At 35.8% G+C, this 15,901-nt stretch overlaps 4 protein-coding genes and 1 long non-coding RNA gene across 6 annotated transcripts; 3 read left to right on the top strand and 2 right to left on the bottom strand.

Moving 5' to 3' along the window:
* Nucleotides 1-2,568: 2,568 nt before the first annotated feature.
* On the top strand, nt 2,569-4,423 carry LOC124189721 (surfeit locus protein 4 homolog). The gene is made up of 5 exons (XM_046582171.1): nt 2,569-2,782; nt 2,907-3,170; nt 3,225-3,455; nt 3,515-3,694; nt 3,753-4,423. Exons 1-5 carry the CDS (start codon nt 2,726-2,728, stop codon nt 3,837-3,839), a joined length of 819 nt encoding a protein of 272 aa, XP_046438127.1. The 5' UTR covers nt 2,569-2,725; the 3' UTR covers nt 3,840-4,423.
* A 519-nt stretch (nt 4,424-4,942) lies between these two features.
* LOC124189720 lies at nt 4,943-8,205 on the bottom strand. 2 transcript variants are annotated; one of them, XM_046582170.1, is made up of 7 exons: nt 7,995-8,205; nt 6,805-6,972; nt 6,500-6,534; nt 6,127-6,420; nt 5,714-6,031; nt 5,466-5,643; nt 4,943-5,390 (listed from the first exon to the last, which is right to left on the bottom strand). In XM_046582170.1, the coding sequence occupies exons 2-7, from the start codon at nt 6,950-6,952 to the stop codon at nt 5,167-5,169; spliced, it is 1,197 nt and encodes a 398-aa protein (XP_046438126.1). In that variant the 5' UTR covers nt 6,953-6,972; nt 7,995-8,205; the 3' UTR covers nt 4,943-5,166. The 2 variants fall into 2 exon arrangements, with proteins under 2 accessions (XP_046438126.1, XP_046438125.1); XM_046582169.1 differs by having other exon boundaries at nt 6,805-6,969; nt 7,995-8,187.
* Nucleotides 8,206-9,246: 1,041 nt separating this feature from the next.
* LOC124189770 lies at nt 9,247-10,032 on the top strand. Its single transcript, XR_006872651.1, has 3 exons — nt 9,247-9,375; nt 9,542-9,662; nt 9,837-10,032. It is a non-coding gene; the product is annotated as an uncharacterized LOC124189770 (long non-coding RNA).
* Nucleotides 10,033-10,478: 446 nt separating this feature from the next.
* Nucleotides 10,479-11,602, top strand: LOC124189769. Its single transcript, XM_046582238.1, has 4 exons — nt 10,479-10,713; nt 10,847-10,924; nt 10,997-11,247; nt 11,306-11,602. The coding sequence occupies exons 1-4, from the start codon at nt 10,656-10,658 to the stop codon at nt 11,498-11,500; spliced, it is 582 nt and encodes a 193-aa protein (XP_046438194.1). The 5' UTR covers nt 10,479-10,655; the 3' UTR covers nt 11,501-11,602.
* On the bottom strand, nt 11,516-15,578 carry LOC124189768 (long-chain-fatty-acid--CoA ligase 4-like). The gene is made up of 13 exons (XM_046582237.1): nt 15,266-15,578; nt 14,791-14,923; nt 14,510-14,725; nt 14,117-14,437; nt 13,880-14,048; nt 13,675-13,812; nt 13,343-13,619; nt 13,057-13,247; nt 12,760-12,998; nt 12,557-12,704; nt 12,453-12,494; nt 12,177-12,337; nt 11,516-12,097 (listed from the first exon to the last, which is right to left on the bottom strand). Exons 1-13 carry the CDS (start codon nt 15,271-15,273, stop codon nt 12,014-12,016), a joined length of 2,127 nt encoding a protein of 708 aa, XP_046438193.1. The 5' UTR covers nt 15,274-15,578; the 3' UTR covers nt 11,516-12,013.
* Nucleotides 15,579-15,901: the final 323 nt, after the last annotated feature.

Raw genomic sequence — 15,901 nt, 5'->3', positions numbered from 1 at the left:
CTTGAGGGACACTTACGGCTCTTTCTCGAAGGATGAAAAAGGCTTCGAAACCATGGAAATCTGGTTCGAGGCAAGTCATTCTTTTGAAAAAGTCAAATAATAATATCGTTGTTAACATTACATGTAAATTTGCTCTGCCATCTACTGCGCCTCAAATGTTTCCTGTGTATCTCGAACTTTTTGAGATTGACAGCTTTTGTTTATCTGCCTAATAACTCACAAATGTCACAAATTTTGGAGATGAAATTAAATATACGTCGTAAATGTCAACTTCTTAAAACCGGTGCATTGCTCCAGTAGTTTCGTCAGAGTAACCTCAAGACATTGTCACATTACAAATCCCATTTCATTTCCTTTGACTAGTCTGACATTTGGAAGACGTGAAAAAATGAGTTTGACGTTAGAATTTCGAAGAAAAACGGCAGAACAGTGCAATAGTAATAACTCATTTTCAGTGGATAAATACATATGAACCGCATGTGACCTTTCGACAGTTTCCTAAACCGTTTTTCTAATCATTTCTTTCCAGTTCGTACGGGATCTTTCGTTCACATTACAATGGGGGGGGGGGGCCGGGGGGGAAGTAATTTTCATATAACATCTTCGACGACTAGACTAGATGGATTAAATTGATTGTTTTTCTAGATAGTTTAAGCATTAATAAATGTGTTTGTCTTCCTCAGTCTCCAAATGTATGCCAAACAACAACCCCATTGCTCTCGAACTCTCGGTCCTCTTGCACATTTTATGATTATATAATCTGTCCAACCATTTTTCACGACATCTAGCGATGCGATGGAAAAGTCAAAGTCAACGACTCAGTTTTGAAACATGTATTGCGCTGTGCACAATAATAGATTCTTCTAGCTAGTTGCACGCACGAACATATTTGGTCAACGATGTTGTTGCTTGATTCTTAAAAATTGCGTTATAAGCATTATTTTTAAAGCAAATTGAATTCAGGCGGATGATTTAGATTCTTTAGTCAAGGTTGCTTTTTTAAAAAAAGTTGGTTGTCTTTTTTCGAAGAAATAATAACTACCTAAATAACTTGCGCGAGCAAGTCTGTTCTACAAAAAAAGTTCTAGTCTGATGTCCTGTCTGTTCTACAAAAACTGAGATTTGCAGATTTGCGGAATGAAAACTATATGAGATCCAGAGATCCCTTATGGACTGGATGACGCACACATTCAGATGCAACCTTTTTTAATAAATCAAAAGGATTGGCAGATTTTTTTTTTGTTCTTTTTTTGTTCGATTATTTTTTATGAAATGTTCAAAAGTAAATTTGAGAAACGGAATCGAACAATTTAAAAATGACGTCATAATCAGTCGAATCAAATTTTGGCCGTAACAAAGGGGGTAACCAGTCGTCACCACTCCAGAGTCCAGACACAACTTTTTCTCGAATGTTTTGCTTAGAAATTAATGAAAACAATCACGCAAGTTGTTTATTATTATTATTTTTTTAAATAATTGTTTACTACATTTGTTTCAGTAACTCTCGAATTCCATGATTGCTAATCCTGAAAGGCGGAAGCGTGAACGAATTTTTTCTAAAGGCCCGTGCAATAAATGGTGAAGTAAAAAAAAAATAATCAAACGTCCATGAGAATAATTCACATGAGAAGTGGTAATAGATCAAACGAATTAAATTTAGCTATTGCGCACCGCCGTCCGGCATTCTACACCCCGAGTCCTGTGAAGTGATCACAAAGTCGTTGCAGCGAATGTTGCATAATGTCACCATGTTATATTGTGGGTCGATTATTTCATGATTACACGTGTGGCATCCAAACTTTCAGAGTAAGTTCCAAAGAATTTCTTTCATGTTTGGGATGTACGTAACGCACGCATTACATACATTGAAAATGTATGATTTTAAGACACCTCTGCATCATTAATGTCTGTGGGCGGACTGAGCGAACAAAAAGCTGCGAATTTCACCTAGGCTATTTCATATCATACTGAAATTGATTTGATTTTTTTTAAATAATGTTGTGTACTTATACTTTTTGTTAGAATTGAATTTGAATTTAGTTAATTTTTAATTTATGAGACTCTGCTACTTCCCCTAATCATACAGTCAGACCAGGTCAGACTTTTAGATAGATAAAAAAATAGATTTTTTTCTATTTTAAAAAATATCCCTTGTTTTATTTTATCGCTAGTGATTATTTTATATTAGGATGATTGGATAAGAGTTCAATAACGATGTTCAACTTAAAATGAATACACACCGATTTATAGAAAAAGTGGTTGAATTTACTAATCTCTGTGGTTCTTCTCTATGATGTCGATAAATCTTCGACAATAGATGGCGAAAACCAAAGTCGTAACCCCATAACCCGGTGACTAATCTGTGTTTTACCTATTACGAGTGCAACAAAAAGATGCTTATTTGACCCAAAAATAATATATTTTTATTTTCTATAAAATATTCCAAAGTTCTCAAAATTCATTTGAGCATAAATTAAAGTTTTTGAAGTATACTTTGAAATTATTAGAAATTACTTGCAGAAAAATTCAAAATCATTATTAATAGATGCTTAACGTGTCTACTAGTCTTCCGGGAAGTTTGGTATATAAGCCACGTCTTCATAGTTCAGTTTATGTAGAATCGTCTGTTCGATTTTCATAGAGCACATAGAATTTTGCTATTTGTGTTCTATTTTTAATTTATTTCTTTTAAATCATTTCGACGTGTTACAATTTTATCGAAGAAATGGCAGGTCTTAGCCAACATCCGCTTGTTTCCAGAGCTGAAGAAGTCGCCGATGAGGTAAATATCATGATCTCGATCTCTCAACCCGTAGCAGTGACGTGTACAACCTTGTTATATCGAACTAAATGGTTTATTGTTTTTCCCCCCTCTTATCTTGAACATGTGATGGAATCGACAACAGGTGCTTAGACGGACCAAAACAATTTTGCCCACTTTGGCCAGGTTGTGTCTGATTTCCACTTTCCTCGAAGATGGAATTCGTATGTACTTCCAATGGAACGAACAGAGGGAATACATGGACATCTCCTGGGGATGTGGCAAGTTTTTAGCCACAATGTTTGTAATCATCAACTTGTTTGGACAGCTTGGTGGTTGTTTCATGGTTCTGCTACGTTGGAAAGTTGACATTGCCTGCGCCCTACTTTTTGGAATTGTCTGCATGCAGGTATTTTAAATTCAATTTATTACTGTGAAAATTATTCTAACTTTTTTCCTGTAGACTGTAGCATACAGCATACTATGGGATCTTCAATTTTTGTTCCGAAATTTGGCTTTGATTGGAGCTCTCTTGCTTGTCCTCGCTGAAAGTAGGCAGGAGGGAAAGTCACTTTTTGCTGGTGTTCCCACTCTGGGTGATAACAAACCAAAGAGCTATCTCCAGCTCACTGGCAGAATCTTGTTGGTCTTCATGTTTGCCACTCTTCTCCGAATGGAGTTTTCATTCATGCAGGTAAAAGTGTTTGAAATGCTTTTGTTAGTCTTTGAAATCATCCTTATCGATCTTTACAGATCCTTCAAAATGTTGTTGGCTCTGTTCTTATGTTGTTGGTCACTGTGGGTTACAAGACAAAGTTGTCTGCGTTGATCTTGGTTGTGTGGCTTACCACCCTAAACTTCTACTTGAACTGCTGGTGGACTATCCCTGGTTACAAGGCCATGCGCGACTTCTTAAAATACGATTTCTTCCAGGTAACAAACATTTTTTACGATTTCAAAGTATTGTATTGCTGATTTTATTTTTCTACAGACTCTTTCAGTCATCGGCGGATTGATGATGGTCGTTTCATTAGGACCAGGCGGCGTCTCTATGGACGAGCACAAGAAAAAGTGGTAGGGGATTCTTCATTGCTCATTGGAAATCAAGGATACAGCCATAAACATCAAGCAATCACAGGGCAAGGGGGAGTCGTTTTTATCTATGAGACTTCGAATATGACATCTAGCAAAACGATATTACAGTGTTGCATAGCTTCATCAGCTTGGTAAATGCACAAAACACGGTTCTGGCCCTTCCCTTAATTTAGGAATTACTGAGAATGTTCCCTTTGCCTATTGCAAAATTTTATCCCTTTTGATTTAGATGTTAAATTTTATTTTAAGAGTTTTTTTATCTAAAGAGCCCATATAGTTTCAGTTCACGTGTGCAGAATTTACATTCCCTTACTTCTCTGCTCTCATAATGCTCCGATTTATTTAAGTTTTTGCTTAATTCAGAAGCCAGTGGTGTAGTTAATTTTACAAAGTGTGTTCAGTGAACGAGGGAATTGTGATTTTTGTGTCTTGCGGTGAACATGAAATGGGGCTTCCTCAAACTTATGTGGGGTTCTTTCAACGTGCATGTCAGCCCAATGTGAAATGATTTTATCTTTCTGAATTACCTTGTACAACGTGAAATAAATTGGAAGATTGTCAAGTAAATTTTAGTTTTGATTTTAATTTCTAAGGGCTGTAAATGTCTTGTAAAGATGTAATTCACTATGTACTAAAAAGTGACCTAAAATCACGTGGAGCTGAAGTAAAATTTAAATTAATCAAAATGTCCTCGATAAGTGAAAAGGCTCTCCTGTTATTTCTCATCAATCCACGTGATAGCTCATTTTTCAAGGTGTTCTAGGTTTACTGGTTTAGTTTGAAAATGCAAAGCAGTCTGTCACTGGCTCAAAGGTAGCCATGTTTACTTGGAACCCACATCACTAACGAAAATATTCCATGTTTTTCAATCTGGACAGTGTCAAGAGCGTATAACGTAATGTAACAAAATGTTGTCAACTAAATATCGACAACCTTGTTCTTTAGTCTATAACTACTGAGTCAATGTCTCTCCATGTCCTTGCATCGAATTTGTCCGAAGACCTCGTGTCAAAAGGATAATACATTTTTTTAAAAAGTCTTATAAATGCTCAAAATTCAAGCGCACGTCAGTGTTGCACATTGGAATTCGCGGAAAGATGGCCGTTGTGTATTCGATTTGTCCCGATTATAAAGATTTTGAATCGAACAACATGAAGCTAGGGTATAGAAGGGATAAATATTTTTGAGTTGCCCGGTGTTTTAAGCAGTGGGCATTTCTATACTTAAAATTTTGGAATGTGTACAATAGTATATAGAGAAAGTAATCAATCGATAACATGTATATGGTAGTCATCCGAGATGATTGTTGCCTAATGTTTGTCCTTATTAGCTATTAGGACGTGTTCCATCGTGGAAAGTTTCGCCGGCGGTTGAGTGGCAATGTGTTGATGGTCTGCCATTGAATCAAAGAGAGACATCAGTAAGACGTCCAGAACCTTTTTCTGCAGCTGTGGTGACATTTTTCCTTCCTTGGATTCTTTTTCAAGGAAATCAGCGAATTTCTTGAGTGCTTCTTCCGCTTCTGGGTGACCAGCTTGGTTCATTTCAATGGAAAAGATGACAGTTGATGATTTGAATATATGTAAATACCAAATATGAATTATAATACCTTGACTAAGGCTCTGCGAAAAAAGAATTCGAGCGAGTTGATAAAGAATCTCTTCAAGGGAATACTCGTTACTCAGGATATCAACAATATTCGCTTCGTTCAAATGTTCTTCTTTGACGTCGGTAGCTAATGTTCCACGCATTTTGATATCATCCTTTAGCTGATTAATCTCTTCATCCTAATGACATTTTACCAAAACAACCAATGTTATAATAAATAAGGCTTGGCGGCTGGCCACATTTCATTACTTTTTGAACGGTTACAGTTGTTGGTGCTTGATGAACCGGCTCGATTGCGGATTTAGGGTTTAGACGATAGCTGGTCACGACGATCTCTCCTTCGTGCGGCTTCTCGATTTCCGCAACCTTATTTGCTGGTGGTGCCACTAACTCGGATAATTGGCGGCTCTCGGTATCCTCCTCGTCTTCCTTGGTCATGTATTTGGTAGTTTCAGACAGAACTTCGGAGTTGGCGGCCTTATTGTCGTCGGTGCCGTAACGAAACTGGATTCGCTGCAAATCGTATCGCACTTGTTCCATGAATTCCTGGCCGTCTTCTACACTTATCTTCTCGTCATCATTAAATAAAATGTAATTGTAAATATGATTTGATTGTTTCTACACCCCAAAATAACTATTAGTTAAATGCGACTATATCTCACCAGTCCTTGATTAATAAAATCTTTGATGGCGTTAGTCACGCTGGTTTCGTCTCCCGTCCAGAAAATGTACTCGGCCATATCACGAGGGGTATCACTGCTGGAAGTGAAATCACTGAGAACGAAATCACTCTTGCTATCCGGCGAGCGCTTCTCTTCGTCGGCCGTTTTCAACTGAGACGCATGGCGATTCACTTGGCCAGGGAAATCAGTCGCCGGGTTCATAATTTCGGAATTCTTGTTGCTCGAGTCCAGGCTGTGCTCCAGGCTGTGCAACTCTTCAACATCCACGTCCCTCTGTATTAACAAGATAACAATTCAATAATTATCAATGGACAAGACATGGTGCGTTATTGATTTCAACAAGAATATCTACCTCGGGCGAAGATTCTTGTGGTGAATTTGGTACCTCTGTACCGCACAAAGCAAATAAAACATTAGATTTTTAATCAGCTGCCTTTAACATGGATCTACATATCCTACTGTGAATAGACAATGGTGTCAAACCATAAATACTAATAAACACACATTTCAGTATAGATTGTAAATAGCTGGCTAATTAACGTTCGGAAGAAAGCCGACGCCAATCAAAATGTTCAACACATGTAAATCTGACTTTAATCCGACTCCAAGTTTTCATTAAGACTCTATACTAAATATTATACGAAAATGGAGTTCCACCTTTATTTATCTGCAGGAATCCTTCCTCGACGGGAATGCCAGAAACGACCGAAGCCAGCAAGAAGACTGTTGTCCAAATGGAGCAAATCACCATTCCTCGATGCTGCATCGTAGCCTTGGCTCCCTGTCGGGACGAAAATAGCCGCATAAATCCGTGCAGAGAGACTGCTATAGGAAAGTTCGCAATAAAAGTTTCACGTTAATCTTTTGTGCCATTGAAACACTAACCCATTTTCGGCTGCAGCAATCATTAGAAATTTACTAGACACATTGCTACAATATTCACGAGATACATCTAAGCGATTATATGAACAATACAGCAATCTAAAGATTTCTTACAACCACTAGAAATGCTTCAGCAACAATGGATCTATATCGATCGCTTTCGGGGCGCATGATTCACGCCAACGTTTTCTTCTGTCATCCGAGTTTTTTTCATCTTCTGTCGTCGCTATGGTTCGAAAAAGCTTTGTTCAAACGAAATCATCGCAATCGACGCCATCATATTTTTCTGAAATCACTCTACACAGTATTTCCCAGCAACTGCGCAATTTCAATCTCGAATCATATGAATGTAAAGCTTCATTTAGAAATATAAGTCGACTTATGTAAGTGTTGTTTTCTAAATACATTTCTTGACCTTTCCTCTGGCACATTACCAATGATAACATAGAGAGACAAGAAAGTCGATCATTGAGCACCTAAGTTAAGTCTTTGACGCACATCATACACACATTGATCCAATTAGACGAGTGAAACAGAAACAATACGATAAATCCAATAAGAAAGACTAACGGGATTTCTGAATTATGCACACGTAAGTGAGAAACCCTGTCATATTGCAAGTTCTGGAGTACTACAAGGATGTTTTTCCTGTTATGTGTTTGTGAAAAAAAAAAAGTTGCCAAAAAACTTTGGTAATTATTGAACTTTTGGTACATTCGCACATTTTCCACAAAATATGTTTTCAAAATTGACTGACACATGAACTCCGTAAATAGCAAACTTAAATATAAAGCAAACAAACAGGTGACTGAACAAACGTTAATTGCTAAATTCGAAGGATTCCATTAAGTTGAATGTACATAATGCTTATAACATCCAAGGCCAGAAAGCTCCATGTCCATATGTAATTTGTTGGATGCGCAAAAAAGTGAAAATATTTGTAATCGACTTTGACATTGGCTTACCTGATTTTTGTAGCAGGTGCTTGAATGATGCCTTTAAAGGCAGCTCTATTGAAGACAAATGACAAAAAACGGCAAATAACGTGATTCTCGAAATTTAACCGTTGCAATTTCGTGTTACGTTGGTAGTGCGGGAACTATGTGAGTGGTAACTGACTGTCGCTTTGCTCCTTCTCTTCTGTTTTGTTGATTTCATTGAAAGTCAAGATGGCATCGAGTAGGCAACCAACGAGTCTTGACTTGCGCAGTCACCGGTTTCCGCCCGGCATTTGCTATAGAGTCATTGAATATGTTGGCAGGGCATTGAGAATAAGTAATTCAATTTTAAAAATAATTTCATCGTCATCAAAATTATCTAGATTTCGAAAAATGTATGCGGTATTTGAATTACCACTGAGGGACTGTGACTGTAGAAAATCGTTGATCCCTGATTATGAGCCGGCAGAGATGTTGCTATTTCGAATAATTATATTGAAAAAATACTGAAGTATGGCCAGACTCATGATTAGGTGCGGCGGGAGATTCCCTCTTGCGAATTGTGACTTCAATTCGTTGCACATTTTCTGGGCTTGCTCTTCAAAGTTCCACCTATGTCGAGGTGGAAGGGTCGAGGAAGAGAGGGCAGTGAAATATTTTCAAGATATCATGTATAGTAAATGAAATCAGGACAGTATCAGTGTAGGCTAATTTTTTCTAATATAGCTAATAGCGGCTTAAAATAAAACTCTCAAAACTTTTGTTTGCCTCAACCCCGACCAAATCTGACATTTCATTGGAAAATTTTATCTATATTTCAAAAGCAAAGTGTATACGCAAAGAATGTAAAAAAATGTTTTAATTTAATTGATAAAGTTTGAATTTTGTTATTTTTGATACAGTTTGAATTTTGTTATTTTTGATACAGTTTGAATTTTGTTATTTATTCATTCGCAATTTTTCAGTAAAAAGAAAAGAAGAAGATTATTCTCATTGAACTAAATTATCATGCTTGAGGACAAGTAACTCCTTGAGTAACTCACGGAAAAACGTAAAACGATCGAGAGATTTCAGTTTGAAGTTATTTTAAGTTAATCGAAATTATATTCGTGTTTGCACAGATAAAGACCACTCTTCTTATTCTGTGTTTTTTATCTGTGTGTGACTGTGTGTTGTTTGTTTCCTTTCTTGTTCCAGGCAGAATTTCGAAGTTTGGCAACTCAGCCCTTTTTTTGTGTTTAGGGATTTAACGATTGTTTAGTGTTTGGCCACCCTGTTACAAAGTTAAAATCGTCGCCAAAAAATCCATCCTTCATCAGAAATTCAGAATGCTTTGCCTGTTCTAGTCATCCACATGTTGAGCAATGTGAAGTAAGTCTACGGTTCCTGTTCCACGTGTTCACAAATGGTATGTATTCTTTCAATGATCTCTATCTCAAGTTTTGTTGAAATGATGCTATATTATACGCTATACTGAAAATTGATTTCTTGTTGATTTTAAACCCACTGAACGTGCACGTGTGATGCACTACTTAAAATTTGAGAGTTCCTATCTAAACTATTGTTCTTAATAGGCGGCACCTTAATACGTATCCGGAATGGCCACGCTTCCCTACACATTTCAAAATCAAATGTGTGGCACCTACGGCCGTTATCCAACCAAATGACATTGGTTATCTAGGATGAATACTACTGGTAGGTTGTTATACGAACTGCTGAATTAGTGACTACTTATCAATGATGCTAATATTTTTGAATTTCTTCACCTGAGTGACTGTGAAGACAACATTGACAATCCTGAGATTTTAATTTATGAACTTGTTTGCAACCTTTCTTGAATTTATTACTAAAATGCTTTTACGTCTGCAGGCAAGTTCTTTGTCAACTAGATGTGTTCTTCCCTATGCAATGGTAATATTTCAATTTACATGAATTTCTATTTTAACATTGTTTCAAAGTTGCCTAGTGATATTCAAATGTTTTTAAATGCTGATAGTTACTAGTGATTGTCTTGAAGAATTGCTTGTCAGAAACTTTTCTGGAAATATATTGATATTAAGATATATTGAACTGTGTTTACTCATTTATTTCGATATCGTCAAGTTGTATTATAAAAAAGGCCAGTTCCTTCAGCTTTGAAATGAAAATAGAAAAAATAAAAATTTTTATGTTTCATAAATTAACAGATTTTGCATGTAAAACTAAAAGCATGGTGTATTGGTTTCCTTCAGTATAGCTTTACTCGTGTTCGGAAAAATTTTTGTTGGGATTTTCGGCGACTTTCAATTCTCCTATTAGGTCTTCTAAAACAAATTGGGAATTAAAATTAGGGTGAAGTTTACACTTCATTATACAACATAAAATGTACAAGCTGAAATATCAATAATAAATGGCTTCAGTTCATATGCCCAACTTGGTTTTATGCAAGTACAATGTAAAAATGTAAAAATATTTGTCATGCCGAAAAAATGACAATCGAGAAGGCGTTTCTGAACTTGAAATTATTACTCAATTCAAAACAAGCAGACGACTCGTCAAACCGTCAGAGCAGTTTTGAGTTTTCTTTATTTTTTTTTCCTACAACAATAGTTCAAAATTTCTACTCAGTTTCGGTTCGACCGTAGCTTCTACATCTTTGCGGACTCTACAAAAGTTTAACATATTTGCTTTCATTGGTAAAACATTACGATGGAATTATCCAACAATTATGAGGAACTAACTTTCTTTCAACGTTACGATGAGAATGGTAAGCACGAAAGAAACTTTTAACACTGTTTCTACAAGTATAATAGTCTATTAACGCAGGAAATTAAAACATAATAAGTTTATCACAATCATACATTACAAAATTACTGTAGTCTTTGTAAATGGTTTTTCAGTACTGAGTGAATTCATCGAAATTGCCTACGAGTATTTAGTAAATAAAAACAAACATAAATCATACTCAAATGCTGCATGTAAGTAATAAACTAATTATTTCATGATAACTGAAAAGTCATGTTCTGTATAATGTTCATGTTTTTTTGTAGTGAAGTTGAATGTTGAATGTTTTGCAATTGAAAAATTGATTGGAAAGTTATCAGAGCTTCTATTGGAGAGTGCTAAGCTTACAATTACTGAAGCAGAATTTGTGAGCAATTTGCAACCTATTCTGTTTGATAAAGTGCATTTGTTATGGAAACAAGTTTGTTTGAAGAGAAATTTGCTTAAAGAAATGCTGACAAAAACCGAAATTAATTATGCTCATTTCTCATCTTTGAACTGGAGACTTGAAAACACTGTAAGCATAGTTGATTTATTGGAGCTAAAATAATTCAGTAAAATTTGTTTGTTTATAGATTGCATCAAAATCACTGGAGTCTTGTGAAAACACAAATTTTTTAATGGAGATTCAGTTGAAAAACAGAGACGATAAAGAACAACGTCATTTTATTACCGACATTCCTAACATCTTTCATTTTACTAATGTACTGGAGAGTGCCTTGAATGAAACAAAAACTAGTCACATTCGCAGAGGTCCAACATCTAACTGATCGACAAAAATTTTGTTTGCGTGTTTCAAGAAATGTATTGATTTGAAGGAGATTGCATGTTTAATTTAAAGAAATTGAATAACATTCCTGTTTGTTTCTACAGTTCATTTACTTAAATAATTAATAAGTAGAAAAGTGTTGCAGCATTCAGACATCCATTCATATTCAAACTATTTCATCCTGTGAGATTACTTAAATGAACTCTCATAACTAACTACTTGGTGTATACATCCACAATTACAAGTGTGGTCTAAATCAATGAAGAGTTTATGATGCCTGGCATTTATCATCAATGACCTGTAGAAGAGCTTGTAAAGAACTCTATGAATACTACATTTGTATAATTAGACTCGTCACTTGCTGGTGTGGTCTACGTACTTAAGTGTCATTCCTATAGCAACTTTCTGCAAAAAACAAGAATCACAAACAAGACAAGAATTAGAACTTTTGACTACATGAGACGCAAAACTCCGAAAAAATTTGAGATTGGGAATGAAGAAGGTGCCTCTATATTTAGGAATACATTCGATCGATCAGCAACTGATATCGGTCTTGGATGTTTTTTCTTTTTAACTTAAAAGCGGCGGTGACAAGCCCCTAAACAAAACAAAAATCAAAACAAAAAAATAGTTAGTTTCCGACCTGCTTATTATAAGAACAAATTCAAAAAATGAACCATGTCTGGTGTCCAAATTTCACTGATTAGTTTGATAGCTTGTGGTATTTCAAACTTTTCTAGTCGACATTTCAAACCATGCTTTTGAATTTCAGTAAGATACACTTTTTCCATCTGACTATTAAGGCAAATGTCTTCAATATTGTTCCACGAAATGCCGCCTAAAATTAAAAAAATACAAATCATGTCAAATTAAAAAAAAAAAAAAAAAAAATGCAGAGAACGAAAAACAACGCATTGTTTATGCACTTTTTTTTAAGTCTACATAGAACTTACTTTTCATGGAAATTGACTTCAAGTGGTCTGGATTCGGCATAACTTTTTCAAAACAATAAAACAGGATTATTTGAGGAATTTGAAATAACCAAAAATATTTTTACCTAATGCAACAACAAACAGCTTAGTAGGATCGGCATAGACGCATACATTGTCTATTAAGGAACAAGTTTTCAGTTCAGACTCGACCTTACCCAAAGATACATACTCTCCATATTGCAGTTTGACCAAATCCTTTTTGCGATCAACAATCTTGCAAAGAAAGTTTAAATTAAAGGAATAGCCAAATGGTATATTCAAAATGTACTTGTAAGTTTCCTTCTGGTCTGAATTCACCAATATCTCCAGTACGAAACCAACGTCTTCCATTTTCTTCGTAAAACTCTTCTTTAGTTTTTTCTGGTTGTTTGAAATATCCAACCGCAACATTGGGTCCACCAACATGAATCTCACCACGAGGATAAGGGCGATCTGTCACTCTGTAGTTGCCTTCATCCCAGTTCACTAGTTTTATATCACAGCAACTTAACGGCCCTCCAGTTATACCTACAAGTAAAATAGTAATATTTTTTTGGTAAACACTTTGCACTCATTACAAAAATACCAGTCGATCGGTCATAAAAATCCATCATAGTAGTTGCTGAGCACGTTTCCGTCAGTCCATATCCCTGCAGGACAGGACAGCAAAGAGCAGCTCGCAAGCATCTGTGAGTTTCAGGGGCAAGTGGAGCACCACCAGCCAAAATAAATCGTATTCGACCTCCTAAAATGGCTCGAACTGGCCGAAACAACACGCTAAGAACAAATGCGTAGATGAAAACACTTGCTTAGCTGCTTAAGTAGAACGGTAAGTAGGAATCGGTAAGGAGTAAATTAAGTAAAATACTTACGAATTGATAATAGGTGTGTCGTATCCACGCTGAAACCAATCAAGCTTGTATTGCATAGCCAGATTGAAGAGGGATTTTTTCACAGCAGAACCACTTTCTACTTTTTCTTGAATGCTTTTGTAAATACGGTCGAGGATGAGTGGAACGCAGGCAATTATAGTCGGTTTTAACACTGATGCATCACCTTTGCTTCCTCGTTTAATCTTACTTGAGTTATCGGTCATTGTTAAAGGGTTGGAGTAACCAATTGGAATCCCATATAGCATACACATACTCTCTAAATCAAAGTTTCGTGAAAAAAAATATCGATGCAAAATAAGTAAGAAATTAACCTCCAATTAGTTCAAGAACATGGGCCAGTGGAAGATATGCCATGTAAACGTCACTTTCGAAAATAACGGCAACATTAGTGTAAGCTAACATGGAGCTCATTACATTTTCATGACTCATTAGCACTCCTTTCGGCGGACCTTGGATATCAGATATTGATGTTAAATAAAAGCAAATAAGAGTTACCAAAATCAAAGTTATTTATACCTGTGGAGCCGCTGGTGTACATGACGAAAGCTGTGTCCTCAGGTTTAGGCAATAAACCTGTTTTGCTTGACATCTCTCCTAGCCTAATAACTTCGCGATAGGGAAGGATTTTTACGACATCCCCGTATCCAGATAAATCTAACGGTTTTATTGCGTCCTCAAATACAACCTACCAGAAATCATGATATTAAGCTTCCAGTGCAATTCTATAACTAACGCAAAATAAATATTTATTACCAGAACGGTGACGTTTGGTGTGCAGGGTAGAATGTTCCTGAATTTCGGCAATAATTCCTGAGACGTAACGACGCATGAAACTTCAGTTTCATTGATGCCATGGATCAAGGCATCTTCTCCAAGAGTTGCATACAAAGTAACAAGAGGCATATTTTGCTTCATACAGCCGTTTGAAGCTATAAGCCATTCGGCTCGAGTTTCGGCGAATAAAACAACATTCTCTTTAGCATTGATACCCAATTCTCTAAGACCACGGCCAAAGCTTTCTGCTTCATTATCCATTTGAGTGAAAGTTCTCCACTGATAACTTCCTAACACAAACTTATAAGTGTAAAAAAAAATAATGTGAATTATTATTCTGAAATTTATTTGATACGATAAATCAACAAATACCTTTTTGAAAATTCTGCCATTGGGTTGAATCTCATCTTCTTCAGCCAAAATTTCTCTTGTACCAACTGCTGCTTTCTGACCGTGCTGACGAACAGCAAACCTGAAGACTTTTTCCATTGTGTCAATCTTATCTTGTATAAATCTAACATGTACATCACTGATGTCAGACACACTTCTATGCAAAACAAAATCATCTCCATGCATTAACGCCACTGACTGAAGTAGACAAAATATTAGAATAGTAGTTTAATTAAAATTTGACATTTTTAAATTTTATTTACTTTTAACTTGTTGTGATTAGCTTTAGCTTTCCACGGCTTTTGGACTAGAAAATAGACTGGCCATGTGATGATTGTGTATAAATGGAATATACACTGGATAAGGAACAATACTGCCTTTTCAATAGGCTTTAGGCTGGTAAGAAAAATTTCATTAAGTTATTGTTTTACGAGAAAGGCTAATAAACAAATCCGAATTGAAAATATATTTGGAAACATTACAGTTTTGAATAATAACAAATTACCGTATGCCCAAATTACTACATCAGTTACATATCCTGTATGATGTAACACTTTTTTATTGCTAAAAATGCATCCCATATTTTAATTTGACTGAAACCAATTGACTCTTTATACAAATTAGAAATGTAAAAAAAGACATGAAAATTTGAATTCCCAAGCTCATAAAACCCCAAACGAATCATTAAAATACCACAAAACAAACAAAATGATAGACCTCTGGTATGAGTCTGATTACCTTGTCATCCTCAAAAGACAAAAGATGACTATTCCCAAAGTCAAAACGTTCTCGAAGTTTTATTCAAAAGCAGTAAAAACGTATAACGATGGGAATGCGTTGAAAATCGGCCTTCTGACCCGCGCCAACATCAGAAGAATCAATGTTAAATTGACAGATTCTGGTAGCTAGATATATCTAAGGCCCGCCCAAACTGGGTGTTATCCTACGTATCACTGATAAAAAAAAATTCTTCGTCAGATGACGCTAGTTTTTACGTTAGTCACAACTCACAATCACAAGGTCAGTGTCTGTGCAGTGCGCCTGCATGTACATTGCAAAGCAAGAAGAAAATAAAACTTGCTGACATGCTGTTAACATTTTATCCTGTAACCTTCGCGTTTTTATAAGCTTGTTACCATTATTTGATTTTCCCTGATAATTAAAAAATCTGTAGTTTGCGGTTGTTTGTACCGCATTAACTTTATCAAATTTAAAGTAATTTTTATTTTTACTGCGTAGTTTATTCGGAAATTCGTATATATACTTCCTCATATGCTGGTGCTGTTGGGCTGTTCGCAGTTTCAAATGGAAATTCTTGATTGTGTGTGCCAGTTTGCCAGAAAGTGATGTTCTATTAATTTTACTGATTCCTGA

The sequence above is a fragment of the Daphnia pulex genome, chromosome 3 (genome assembly GCF_021134715.1).
Source record: "Daphnia pulex isolate KAP4 chromosome 3, ASM2113471v1".
NCBI classification, from domain to species: domain Eukaryota; kingdom Metazoa; phylum Arthropoda; class Branchiopoda; order Diplostraca; family Daphniidae; genus Daphnia; species Daphnia pulex.
This window is presented reverse-complemented; position numbering and strand designations above follow the sequence as displayed.

Coding starts and splice junctions, on each gene's coding strand:
- LOC124189721 (XM_046582171.1), top strand. CDS start 2,726: ATGGCAGGTCTTAGCCAACATCCGCTTGTTTCCAGAGCTGAAGAAGTC. Junction 3,456..3,514: donor TGGAGTTTTCATTCATGCAG/GTAAAAGTGTTT, acceptor CGATCTTTACAG/ATCCTTCAAAATGTTGTTGG. Junction 3,695..3,752: donor TAAAATACGATTTCTTCCAG/GTAACAAACATT, acceptor ATTTTTCTACAG/ACTCTTTCAGTCATCGGCGG.
- LOC124189720 (XM_046582170.1), bottom strand. CDS start 6,952: ATGCGGCTATTTTCGTCCCGACAGGGAGCCAAGGCTACGATGCAGCAT. Junction 6,535..6,804: donor ATTCCTGCAGATAAATAAAG/GTGGAACTCCAT, acceptor TGTGCGGTACAG/AGGTACCAAATTCACCACAA. Junction 5,644..5,713: donor CAACTGTAACCGTTCAAAAA/GTAATGAAATGT, acceptor AAATGTCATTAG/GATGAAGAGATTAATCAGCT.
- LOC124189769 (XM_046582238.1), top strand. CDS start 10,656: ATGGAATTATCCAACAATTATGAGGAACTAACTTTCTTTCAACGTTAC. Junction 10,714..10,846: donor TCAACGTTACGATGAGAATG/GTAAGCACGAAA, acceptor ATGGTTTTTCAG/TACTGAGTGAATTCATCGAA. Junction 11,248..11,305: donor ACTGGAGACTTGAAAACACT/GTAAGCATAGTT, acceptor GTTTGTTTATAG/ATTGCATCAAAATCACTGGA.
- LOC124189768 (XM_046582237.1), bottom strand. Junction 13,813..13,879: donor GTACACCAGCGGCTCCACAG/GTATAAATAACT, acceptor CTGATATCCAAG/GTCCGCCGAAAGGAGTGCTA. Junction 12,999..13,056: donor TTTTTATGACCGATCGACTG/GTATTTTTGTAA, acceptor TTTTACTTGTAG/GTATAACTGGAGGGCCGTTA.